This window comes from Lolium rigidum, chromosome 4 (genome assembly GCF_022539505.1).
Source record: "Lolium rigidum isolate FL_2022 chromosome 4, APGP_CSIRO_Lrig_0.1, whole genome shotgun sequence".
Classification (NCBI taxonomy): domain Eukaryota; kingdom Viridiplantae; phylum Streptophyta; class Magnoliopsida; order Poales; family Poaceae; genus Lolium; species Lolium rigidum.
The window spans coordinates 159,533,974-159,546,836 of record NC_061511.1 but is presented as its reverse complement, the minus strand read 5'-3'; the positions used below and the strand labels follow the sequence as shown (position 1 = coordinate 159,546,836).

At 49.5% G+C, this 12,863-nt stretch overlaps 1 protein-coding gene across 1 annotated transcript; it reads left to right on the top strand.

The window, feature by feature from the left end:
• Positions 1-2,692: 2,692 nt before the first annotated feature.
• On the top strand, positions 2,693-5,307 carry LOC124647708. The gene is made up of 2 exons (XM_047187603.1): positions 2,693-3,929; positions 4,786-5,307. The coding sequence occupies exons 1-2, from the start codon at positions 2,693-2,695 to the stop codon at positions 4,812-4,814; spliced, it is 1,266 nt and encodes a 421-aa protein (XP_047043559.1). The 3' UTR covers positions 4,815-5,307.
• The last annotated feature ends 7,556 nt before the right edge of the window (positions 5,308-12,863 follow it).

Below are 12,863 nucleotides of genomic sequence, written 5' to 3'. Positions count from 1 at the left end.
GAGGAATAAGAGTTGAATTTATAGAGATAAGATGATACGTCTGGCCGTTGGATGAAAAGGGGGAGTGTTCTGAACCCTACGCATGTCCTAAAGGGCAAAAGGGTCTTATCACTTCAAATTTACTGAAGGGAAGTTACTTCACGCGTGCCGGAAATTACGGATGACGTGTGTTGCCCACTTGCGCGACGTGTCGATGGCGCAGAGTTTTGGACCCACAACCCAGAGAGGTGATAGGAGTCGTGGCTTTCCAAGGTGGGCATCGTGGCTCTCGTCAGCGGTGACATCATTCAAGAAAGATTCGAGTGGTTTAACCAAATATAGCGACAACAGAACTTCGAGTTCTAGAAAAGAAAAACTTCAAGAGCCTATGATCAAATGCAAGCATATGTTCATATGCTCGGGGGCTACTCTTATCAGAAGTATTGTCTATATTTCTGATAAGAGGATGAGGTGAAAGACAAAAATACAGAGTTGATCAAAATAGCAAAAGTTGAGCCTACAGCCAAATGCAAACACTCGGCTGTAGCCTTGGAGGCTACTCCCATCGGGAGCGCTGGTCGTGCACCCGATGAAATAAATAGAGAAAGAGGGAGCAACAAGTTTGACTGAAGGATATAAAAAAATGGAAAAAATAGAGTGAGTGGATAATAGAAGTTGAGCCTACAGCCAAGTGCAAACACTTGGTTGTAGCCTCGGGGGCTACTCCCATCGGGAGCGCTGGTCGCGCACCCGATGAAATATGAGGAAGAAGAGAAAAAATAATATCAAGAAAATATAGAGCTGGGGACGAAGAAATTCCATCATACATTTTCGAGTTACACATAACTTGTCATGTACTCCCATCGGGAGCTCAAGATATTATGTTACAAGACGACTCGAGTAAATACAGAATTCCAGCAGCCGACAAAGGCACTCGATAATATATTCTCAGAGCGTGTCCGCCGCGATAAAAACTCTGAATGCCGTAACTCGAAAGAGATTACGAAGGTAAGACCCCAGATCTATCCTGTGTGGCGTGGTACCACTATTATCCGTGTGAACAGACACGAAAAAAATTCTACCGGACTAGTTAGGTACTCGATAAAATACAACTGGAATTCGGTTCACGATAAGTCCTTAAGCGACGCATGTCGAATTACGCCAGTATCCCGAGTTTGAGTCCAAGGACTCGAGCTTGAAGTAGGTTTTTACGGGTTCGCTACAAGAGCAGTTAACTAGTACCTGATCAGTCAGATGAACCAGCCCCATCTATCATTATCCCTGTATAATATATAAATACATTGGGCAAAATATTATGCTAATCCGAAGAATATGTGAACCTGTGGGTTGATTCTACGATGGAGATTTTACTCGACTCTATGATTCAAGCAAAATCTCGGGGGCTACTGATATAGGCATACCGGAAGGGCCTGCCGAATAAGGTACCCGAGGTTATTTGGAAGCCCACGTCCCGAAGTATTGAAGGCCCGGAAGCCCATAGATCCTCGATAAGGAAACTAGAGTTGTATTAGGAATTGTATAGCAAGATAGGAAAGGCTCAACGTGCCGGCCGAAGTTTGTAACTTGTACGATACGAAAGCCTCGGCTTCGCCTCCTATATAAAGGGGAGCCGAGGGAGAAAGACGGGATTGAATCCATTATCAACATACACCCTAGTTTTCATAGTCGAGTATGTTTATCGGCTGAACCTTCGAGATATACTTGCCCTCTACTTTTCATGAAACCCTAAGTCTACAATCTGTAGGCATTGACAAGTTAATCCCTTGTCAGGCGTCGACGTAGTCCATGGGCTCGCGTTGGTGGCTGCGATACACGCGGCCAACGTCTGTTGGTGCGCGAGCGCCGCCACCGTCTTCTTCTCCTGCTGCGCCGCCCTCCGCCCCCTCCGCTCCGCCGTCGACAGCTTGTGGCGCATGCAGTCTTGGTGCCATTCATCGTCAGTCCATCCTTCCGGCCTCTTCTTCGGAGGCGGCGCCTTCCGCGGCTTCGCGAAGGGCGCCTTCGCCCCTTTCGTCCCATTGCCCGACGGCTTGGTGGCCGCTTTCTTGGGCGCTTTTTTTTGTCCTGTGGGCGACGCCATGGATGGGGAGAGGCAGCGGTGGCGGGAGGGACAAAGTAGAGGCAGCAGGAGGGAGAAATGAATCGGTGGTATAGGTGGTAAAATGTGTTGGGAGCGCAGAAATGCGCGGCGGGAGAGCCGCGATGTGGCGGGAGAGGGGGACGAACTTTTCCTGTGCTGCTGACGCATCGGTCCCGCCACGTCTCGCCTCGCTTTTCGTTGTGTCCGGCGTGCCCGGAGCATCTCCTGTGGGGTGGGGACATGGTCGAGGCGCCGGACACCGTATCGAGCCGCTCCGGACAAAAAGAGGTTTTGGGGACGCGACTAGGAACATTTTTTCATCTGCGCACCCTAAATTTTTTTGGAAGACGCTTTGGATACGCTGCTGGAGATGCTCAATACCCTTGTTTCAAAATATTTCTAAGAAGTGCTCGCATAGTGACATCACGTATTTTTTTTGAGGGCATAGTCACATCACATATATCTCACCTAGCAGGCCCTTGAGATAGCTACTCCCTTTTCGACCTCCTTTCTTGGGCCGTTGGACCCATGGGCCCTCTTTCTTCTCCAAGCTGGTTGAGAGTTGAGACGAGATGGCCTCCTTCACAGTTCACTCATTGCCTGTGTCGCGCCATGGCATGTGACCTGCCGCCGCCGCCGCTGCCGAAGAAGCCGAGATCCCGACCAGCAGCTCCGACCACCATATGCGCCCTCGGCGACGATCTCCTGCGCGAGATATTTCTCCGCCTCCCCTCACTACCTACTCTCGTCCGCGCGGCCCTCACCTGCCACTCCTCCCTCCGCGCCGTCCGCTCATCCCCCGCCTTCCGCCGCCGCTTCCGCGAGCTCCATTCGCCCCCACTCCTCGGCATATTCCTCCACATCTTCGAGTCCGACACCCCTGCTTTCCGCCCGCTTCGCCCGCGCTCCGATCCGGGCCTCACCGCGGCCATCTGCGGCTCTGATTTCTTCCTCACCCGCCTTCCAGGCGGCGACAATGGCTCCGCCCCCGCGTGGTTAATCAGGGACTGCCACGATGGGTACGTTCTTCTCCTTAGCTGTAACAGCGATCACATAGCCGTCTACAACCCCCTCACACGTGCCTTGCATCTCTTCCCCAAGCCGCCCGAGGAGATCTGCGAAGACATGCGCGTTGAGTACCATGTCCTCTCCCCCGAAGAAGACCAAGGTCCGTTCCGCGTTATCTGCGTCTGTCACGAAGACTACGGAGCGCAAGCCGCTGTCCTCTCATCAGAAACCAGAGAGTGGCAGATTTTACCATGGGTGGACGCTGCAAGTATGCTGCAGCTTGCGTTGCAGCCTGACTATAACGAGAAGTATAGCCCTGACGATGGAAAGCTGGTAAATGGCTCCATCTATTGGATAGCAGAGAGTCTAGTCACCGCGCGCGTGCTCAACATCGCTACATTGCAGTTCTCTCGGATCGATCTGCCTCATGTAGAAGGGCAAGAAGCACTTACTGCCGGTGAGGCCAGGGATGGGAAGCTCTGTATCGTGTGCACCATTAAACTCACGCTGGTTGTTTGGCTCTGGGGAACCGATGGTGATGGTTTGGAGAGATGGATGTTGGACAAGAGATATCCGCTGGAGCGGGCGATTGATGAGCTCAGGCACCGTTTCACGGGTGATGATGTTTTTCTGAAGGTTATGGCGATTGAAAATGGATTTGTCTACTTGTCTGCTTACTGTGAGGTGGATCCCAAGTTACCTGGCTGGTTCCTATCCTTCTGCCTTGACACGGAAGAGCTTAATTGGCTCTGTCCCATCCTTCACGCTGACGATATGTATCCCTACATCATGGCGTGGCCTCCTTCTTTGGTACTCAACGAGGTGAGGCCTCGACTCGAAGGTTGTTCACTGGTAGTCTTTTGCAGATATATACAAATTTCCCTACTTTTATTGTCGCATTATATCTGATAAAAATCTTACATGATAGTAGTATTTGTGGAAACTAGAAACAAAATTGAGCTTCCTTCCATGTGTTGAAGAAAGTACGTGTTTAGTGGAAATCGGCTCAAGTGGGAATTTACTTGTTTCTCGTGTAGCTTCAGCAAATACCATTGATTACCTCTCTCTCCTATGCAGAAAATGGATTCTAGTACAGATGTTAAGCTGCACATTTACCCTGACAACATATCTGTATTCTCCACACGGTGTCAGTAAAATAGACCATGTACAAGATTAGTTGACAACTGATGATTATTTTTCTCTAGAAAACATAAAAGCTGGACGCACTTATGTACAATTTACGGGGATGAAATTAAATTAGTTAGCTAGATTCTGTTTTCCATCTTCTGTGCAATTGGGCCACTGGGGGATCTTTAGATGGATAAGTACATTGTAACATGTTGCCAAGTTGGCACAGAATCTCTAGAGCTCATTCAGATTTTGACTTGCGATAATGAAGCAGGCAGGATGGGAAACTGAGAACTAATGCTCTTATATGGATTGCCCAAAAGAAAGCTTAATTCCATGTTAATATACTCCCTCCGTTTCATAATTCTTGTCATGATTGTAGTTCAAATTTGATCTAAAATACTAAAACCACGGCAAGAATTATGGAATGGAGGGAGTACTATTTTCTTTTTTTGCAACACCAGTTGAACTAAAACCACGACAAGATTATGTAACGAGGAACTAGTTTTGTTTTGTTTGCAACACCAGCTTATCTAGGGTGGCTGATTGCATCAGTATCTGTTTTGCAGCCCAGCAGCTCGAGTTAAAGTCTGAGTGAGCTACCAGAAATTACTGAAGTGATATCTGTTCAATGTGCTCCATCATTCATATGCCTTCCGAGGAGTGCTGAGCAGTAGAAGAAACTTCTTTTCAAGTTCTTTCAGGCTGCAGAGCTTGATAAAACTACTGAAGTGATATATTATCATGGGGCTTAATCATTGATATGCCTCCAGAGGTGCATGTGAAGAAAATATGTTCGAGTTCTTTCATGCTACGGAGTTTGATTGGGGCAGACTGGGTTGATTCGTAGCGATAATATAAAGTATTTTTTTTAGAAATTTTAATGTATCTTGAAAACTTCCACATATCTGTAACGAAGTAATGAATGATCGCAAGCACTGGGGTTGACACAATTGCTCAGTTTTCCGGTTGGAGAAGTAGAAATATGTTGTGTTTGGAGGTCATGCAGAAAAGAGAGATTTAAGTCTTGGTGAATGTTATGTGAAACCGGAAGTGGAAGCACCAGACATATTTCTTTCCTCTAGAGCCAACCGCTTTTCTTGTTTGTGACATGATTTATTAGTTTCTCAACTTTGTACAAATCACATGATTACTAAACAACGAAGGTAGCTGAAAGTATCTACAGTATGAAATTGTAATTTACATTGTAATATTTAACCAACATATCTAGAGCAGTTTCAGATTTGGGTGCTGTGCACGGTGAGTACTAATGCTCCTATATGAGCATTCCAGCAGAAAGCTAGATCCCATGCTAAAATCCCCTTTCTCCTAAATAGTAGATTAAGATCCAGCTTATCCACGTTTTCTGATTGCATCATTATCTGTTTTGCAGCAACCAATACAATAAAATTCCCAATACTATGTGCTCAGTGAACTATATCATAGGCCTCCTGGTCCCTGAAGGAGAATCATGTGTTCCATTTAATTCAAGTTGCAAAAGTTCCTGCAGTCTATGGAGATATAATACTACGACCAGAGGTACAAATTTGCAAGTTGGTGCAGAGTTTTGTATAGTTTATCCACAGGAAGAATCTCTTACAGATCCTTTTTTTTCCTTCGAAATGGGAGCATCACCCCGTGAGGTGGCAAGCAAACATGTAATTGAGGCAAAACCTCCATACTTGCATCTACTGACATACTCTATCGTCATCCCAAATGTTGTATAGCTTTCTAATAAGAAGTTTGAGAATCATTGCTGAATTTTCCCTAAAGGCCCGTCATCTTCGAAGTTCATGTAAAACAACATGAATTATCTTTGTTTTGAGGAAGGGGGAACTTGTTGACGAAATTACACGTAAATACCCTTACTTTCTTATTTTGCATATGTTGCATATTTTGCTAGACGTATGATTCTATTGGTTCAATTGAATTTAATCCTGGCTTTCAAAGTGTAAGTTTGTAAGAGAAATTCTAATAGATACCGTCAAACTCGCCCCTTGAAAATGTGGATAAGGGCGGGTTTCCGCCGAACAAATCCTGCATAAAACCTCGTGTGAAACTGTAAATCAGGATTTTTGAAATTCTGAGCAAATATGATAATGGCTAGCTAGACAATAGATGCAACAGTCTATAGTTTTTACATCGTTGCGCTATGACGAACTACCGTCTTCGTCTTCACACCCCGAGCTCGCGCCAGTGGCAGCACAGACGGTTCACACTTTTGAATGACGCGGCTACCTTGTCTCTTTGGCTTCACGGGATTGGCTGCCCCAGATGCAGGAGCCACTTGGTCTACCGGTGATGTGCGAGGTTCTGTCGCTGCGCGAGGAGGCACAGAAATGACGACGAAACTCTTTGGCGCCACAAGAGCGACTACGGCGGGACCCTCCCTAGATGTGAGAGCGACAAGGGGCAGTCGATTCGACAGAGGTCATGGTGGTGTTTGCGCGGCGAGGCGATGAAAGAAGGCGAGATTGGGCGAGGTTCGGAGGTGGCGCGGAAGCGGGAAGGGAGGAAGCTGATATGATATGCCCCTCGTGATACGAAAAGGGATAAAAGCCATCTTTGGTCCATCTATTTCGGGTAATTTTTTGCGCCAAAACCATAAAATAGCAGTTATTCAGTTATTTTTTGGTTCTGGCAGTTTTACGGTTTAGTGTATATGCTTGGTCTTCATGTAGCTAAAAGTTGGACAACCAATGCTTTAAGAATTAAGAGTGGCAACTTCTATGTTGTGAAGACAGTTTGGTAGCCGATTTTGCCATCAAGCTAAGTAGCCTTGTTTCATTTTGAATGTCATCATTGCAATGCTTATACGAAGAGAAGCATAGCATACCAAATCACATTTTGTTTGCTCTAAAAAAATCACATTTTTTTTTGTGAACCACATATCTTTTTTTTAGCTTAAGATCCTTCTTTATTAATCAAAGATATTTGGAGGTACAAGAATAGGATCAAATCACATGTATCTCACCTAGCAGGCCTTTTCCACAGGCATTCTTAGGCCCACGGCACTCTTCCTTCTCCTTGCTGGTTGAAACGGGATGGACTCCTTCCCTCGCGCTCGCGCCATGGCCTATGACCTGCCGCCGCCGCTGCCGCTGCCGAAGAAGCCGAAATCCCCACCGGCCTCTCCGACCACCATATGCGCCCTTGGCGACGACCTCCTGCGAGAGATATTCCTCCGCCTCCCCTCCTTCCCGGCTCTCGTCCGCGCCGCCCTCACCTGCCGCTCCTCCCTCCGCGCCGTCCGCTCATGCCCCACCTTTCGCCGCCGCTTCCGCGAGCTCCGTTCTCCCCCACTCGTCGGCCTATTCATCAACATCCCCGACTTCAAAACCCCTGCTTTCCGCCCGCTCCGCCTGCGCCCCGACCCGGACATCGCCGCGGTCGTCCGCCGCGCCGATTTCTTCCTCACCCGCCTCCCCAACAGCGACGAGGACTCCGCCCCCAAGTGGTTAATCCGGGACTGCCGCGATGGGTACGTCGTTCTCATCAGCCAGAACACCAACCACATGGCCGTCTACAACCCCCTCACACTTGCCCTGCATCTCCTCCTCAGGCCGCCCCGCAAGATCTACAAGGAGATGTACGTCGAGTTCCACATCCTCTCCTCCCAAGAAGACCCGGGTCCGTTCCGCGTCATCTGTGTCTGTCACGAAGTTTACGGAGCGCAAGCCGCCGTCATCTCATCAGAAACCAGGGAGTGGCAGATCTTCCCGCGGGTGGAGGCTTCAAGCATCGAGCCTGACCTGCAGCTTGAGCACAAGGACTATACTGCCCACAGTGGAGTGCTGGTGAATGGGTACATCTATTGGACACAAGCGAGCCGAGCTAGTGCGCGCGTGCTGAACACCGCTACATTGCACTTCTCTCGAATCGATCTGCCTCCGCACATTGCAGGGCAAGGAGCACCTTCTGTTGGCGAGACCAGGGATGGTAAGCTCTGCGTCATCTGCGCTGTCAAACTCACCCTTGTTCTCTGGTCCCGGAGAGCCGACAATGATGGCATCGAGCGGTGGATGCTGGACAAGACATTCCCGTTGTTGCCGGCGATCCATGCGCTCACTGGCAATCGCCCAGTGGATGATCATGAGCTGAAGATTTTAGCCATCGTCAATGGCGTTGTATACTTGTCTATGTTCTCTGAGCCGGAACCCAATTTATCAGGCTGGTTCCTATCATTCTGCTTAGAAACAGGGAAGCTGAATAAGGCTCCGTTTGTTTCAGCTTCTACTTCTGCTTTTGGGATGTAAAAGCTGAAGTTCAAACAAACACCACCAAATGAAAAAGCGCTTTGAAAAAGCGTGGTGGCATAATGCACTGCCAAACCCGCTGCGAGCGAAAGCAGCCTCAGAGGTGCTTCCCGAGCTTCCCCCCGCTTTCTCGATTGCAAAGGACCGAAATACCCCATACACTTTGTAGAAACTACGAAAAAACTGCCATCTGATATAAACTACGAAATGCCCCGACCCTGCCCGACAGGGGCGACCCCCCTGCTCATTTCCTCCTCCTCCCCGTCTTGTTCCATGGCAGAGGGTTAGGGTTAGGTGGCGCCGCCGTCCGAGACCTCCTCCTCCGCTTCGTCCCGGCCTCAAATCCCGCTGTCTACGCCGTTCCCCACCGCCATCTTGCAACATCTTCTTCCCCGGCGACCGCCGCCGCCCCGTTCCCGGCCGCCTACAGCTCGAAGGAGCTCCATGACCGCGGGTTGCAGGAGCTCCTGCAATATCTGCGCGCATCTTCCATGTGCGTGCGTGCCTCGGCCGCTTGGGCGAGCCCGCTCTTCGGGGGAGCGTGAGATGGAGGGCCGCGCGCGCCAGACCTTCATGTGTGCCCCGCGTGCTACCAGATCTCCAATCTCCCATATCCATTCTCTCAGTAGTTGTTCCCAAACCAGATCCCCTAGATTTAATGCATATTTTGAGGATAATTTAATGCATTTGCTGAGAAGGTGCACATACCTTGACTCCAGATTTTGTGTAGTATTGCGGACTGTTGATTCATATGTGTGCATTCTTTGCTGACAGAAAATTAAGAAATATTGTAATATTTTTTTGTCATTTCATTATTGATATGTAATAGTTGTTCAAATACATTCGAATGCTGTATAGAAAATTGGGTGGTGGTTGATAGAGGTCTTGTAATATAAATGTCGCAACGCTCTTGTATTGTCTTTCAGTATATGTGATGTTTATTTTAATATAAACACTTCTTCTAACGTAATTAAATCTACGTAATTCAACCCTTAAGCATGTCAATAATTCGTGTCAAATCAACATTTCCCCCCGCACCTTGTCCCTGGCCATGGAGAAGCAAAGCTAGGGTTTTCTCGACGTCGCCGTTCCGCATGGCAATAATGTTATAAACAATGACAAGTAGCTAATTCATGTCAAATCAACATTTATATAACTTCTTCAGACTCCAGGGTCATTTCAGACATTTCATCTTTCATATCAGCAACAACAGCCATCAACAGCTGTCCTGCCAAACATCAAATCTCTGCTTCTCACAGCTGCTTCCCACAGCTGCTTTTTCACAGCTCACCAGCTACAGCTGCTTTTTAAAAGCTGCAGCCCAAACAAACAGGGCCTAAGCTTTGTCATGTGCTTCACCCGGACTGTTTGTATCCCTACATCATGGCATGGCCTCCTTCTTTGATACTTGACAAGGTGAACCCTTGACTTGAAATCATTCAGAATCAGCTCAAGTGGGAACTAGTTTGTTTCTAGTGTATTTTGAACAACTATCATTAATTAACTTTCTCCCTTTGTAGAAAAGAAAATGGTAGCGGTTATAAATTTTAAGCAGACCTTAATCTCCACACTGTGTTAGTCAGTGTAAACAATTGGTTGACAACTGATTTAGATTACTGTCTCTAGAAAATGTAACAGCTTGATGCCTTTATATACAGTCAACATGGAGGAAATTAAATATTTAGCTAAATTTTGTTTTGCATTATTTTTTTTTTCGAGAAAACGCAATGACATTGCGTTTCTTTTCATTGCATAGAAGAAGAGTACAAGCCTCCTAAGAGGGTTAGTGCAGGATTAAAGATACAGGGATTAGTGTACGTCCCAGGTGGTTGGGATGATGTCTCTAAGACCGGCTGCTCCGGCTTTCGCCCAAAGTGCCGCCTCACTCCTAATCCTATCTAGAGTTACAGAGACAGAGGGCCGCTCGTTGTCGAAGGTGCAGGCGTTCCTCTGTTTCCAGATCATCCATGATGTTAGAAGCGTGGCGGAGGCCAGACCTTTGCGCATGGGTTTTGGCGTGGCAAGCTTGGCTGTGAGCCACCAATCGTTGAGTGTTGGCTCTCCATCAGGTGGCCGGCATATCAGCCGTAGCCAGGACAGTGTCTCATGCCACACTTGCCTTGAGAAAGGGCATGTGATGAGTAGATGATGCATTGTCTCCGGCTCTTGATCACACAGGGTGCACCGGGGGTTGTGTTGGAGGCCTCGGCGTTGCAAACGGTCGGCCGTCCAACATCTATTCTTGTTGGCCAGCCATAGGAAGAATTTGACCCGTGGGGGCGCCCAGCTTTTCCAAATTAGTTTCCAAGCATTGCAAGTGGTCGATCCCTGAAAGGAGGCGAGGTAGCAGGAGCGCGCCGAATATGCGCCGCTAGGGCTCCACTTCCAGAGCAGCTGATCGGGCGTGTCTGTTAGGGTAACTAGTTGCAGTTGGCGCCAGATTTGGAGGTATTGCCCAATCTCGTGCACGCCGAGGACCCCGTGAATGTCGCGTGCCCATTTGTTGTCTAGCATGGCATCAGCAACCGTTCTGGTCTTCCTCCGCCTCTTGGGGATGCAGGCATGCAGCTGCGGGGCAAGCTCGGCTGATGGAGCGGCCATTGAGCCATCTGTCATCCCGGAATTTAGCCGTACGCCCATCGCCTAGGACCATGCGTGTGGATGCGAAGAACAGGGCTTGCTCGTGGGCAGTAGGGCTGGAGGTCGAGTCCGTTCCGGGCGCGGCTCTCGTCCGTCTTGCTCGAACCATAACCATCGCAGGCGTAGCGCTAGCCCCATTCTCTCCAAGTCTTGGATGCCCAGCCCGCCATGAGAGATTGGACGGCGGACGGTGCGCCGGTTTACATGGCAGTTGCCCCCGTTTGCGGCGGCGCGCCCTTCCCAGAGAAAGCCGCGCTCAATTTTTTCCAGCAGCTTGAGGACTTTTTTTGGCGGGGCCAACACCATGAGCTGATGAACAGGGATGGCGCTCAAGACGGATTTGACCAGGGCGAGTCGGCCAGCCTTGTTCATCAATCTGGACTTCCAGGTGGGCAGCATGCCGGCGGCCTTCTCGACAAGCGGTTGCAGCTGCGCGGTGGTGGGGCGCCTGATGGTGAGCGGTATTCCTAGGTATGTCAATGGCAGCTCTGCGATTTGGCAACCGAGTGTTTCGGTGTCGCGATGCATCTTCAGGCTCATAGTGTAGCAATGTGGCTGAGCTCTTGTTGTAGTTTACTTGTAGCCCAGAAGCTCTGCCGAATAGGTGCAAAATGCTCTTGACAGCGTTCAGGTCGCTCTGTGATGGGTGGCAAAAAAGGATCACATCATCAGCGTATAGGGAGACCTCTGGGACAGGTCTCCGTTGGTGCAATTGTTGTAAGACGCCCAGCTCCATTGCACGCTTGATGAGACGGCCAAGGGCGTCAACCGCAAGGACAAACAATTGCGGCGACAAGGGGTCCCCTTGGCGCAGCCCGCGTCGGTGCCAAATTGGAGGGCCGGGGTCGCCATTGATCATGACCCGCGTGTTCGCGGAGTTCAAGAGGATGGCAAGCCAGTCCAGGAATCTGGTGCCGAAGCCATATTGTCGCAGTACCTCGAACAGGAACGGCCAGGAGATGGTGTCAAAGGCTTTTGCCAGGTCAAGCTTCAGCAATACCCTTGGCTCGCGCAATTGGTGCAGTAGGCGCATAGACTGGCGCACAAGTATGAAGTTGTCATGGAGGCTTCGTCCGCTGATTAAAGCGTTCTGGCTCTTGCTGACAAGGTCATCCAGCCTCGATGCGAGGCGGAGGGATAGCACCTTGGTGAAGACTTTGGCAACTAGGTGGATCAAGCTGATGGGGCGATAGTCACCGAGCTCGTGTGCGTCGGGACGCTTGGGCAGCAACGTCAGGAGGGCCTGATTCAGCTTCTGGAAACCTCTGCCTCTGCAATTGTACAGCTCGTGGAAGATGGCCATGAGGTCAGGCTTCACTGTGTCCCAGCATGCGCGCAAGAATTCAGTTGTGAAGCCGTCAGGCCCAGGTGCCTTGCATGCCGGGAGTCTCTTGACCGCGGCCCAGACTTCCTCATCGGTGAAGGGCGCGTCCATCTCGAGTAGGTTGTCGGAAGGGTCAATCAGCTGCGCCAAGTTAAGCGTGCAGTCTCGATCGACGGCTGTGCCCAACAGGTTGTCGAAGTGCGAGTATGCAGTAGCAGCCATGCCGTCCGCCTCGGTGACCAGGTGGCCATCGACCAGGAGGCTGTGGATCCTATTTTTTTGGCGGCGGTAGGAGCATTGTCTGTGGAAGAACGATGTGTTCGCATCTCCATCCTTGAGGGTGGCGATACGAGCTCGTTGGCGGGCAATGGTGCGCTCCAGCGATGCATATCCCAGGTAGGTTAGTTTTAGGCTCTTGTACAGCCAG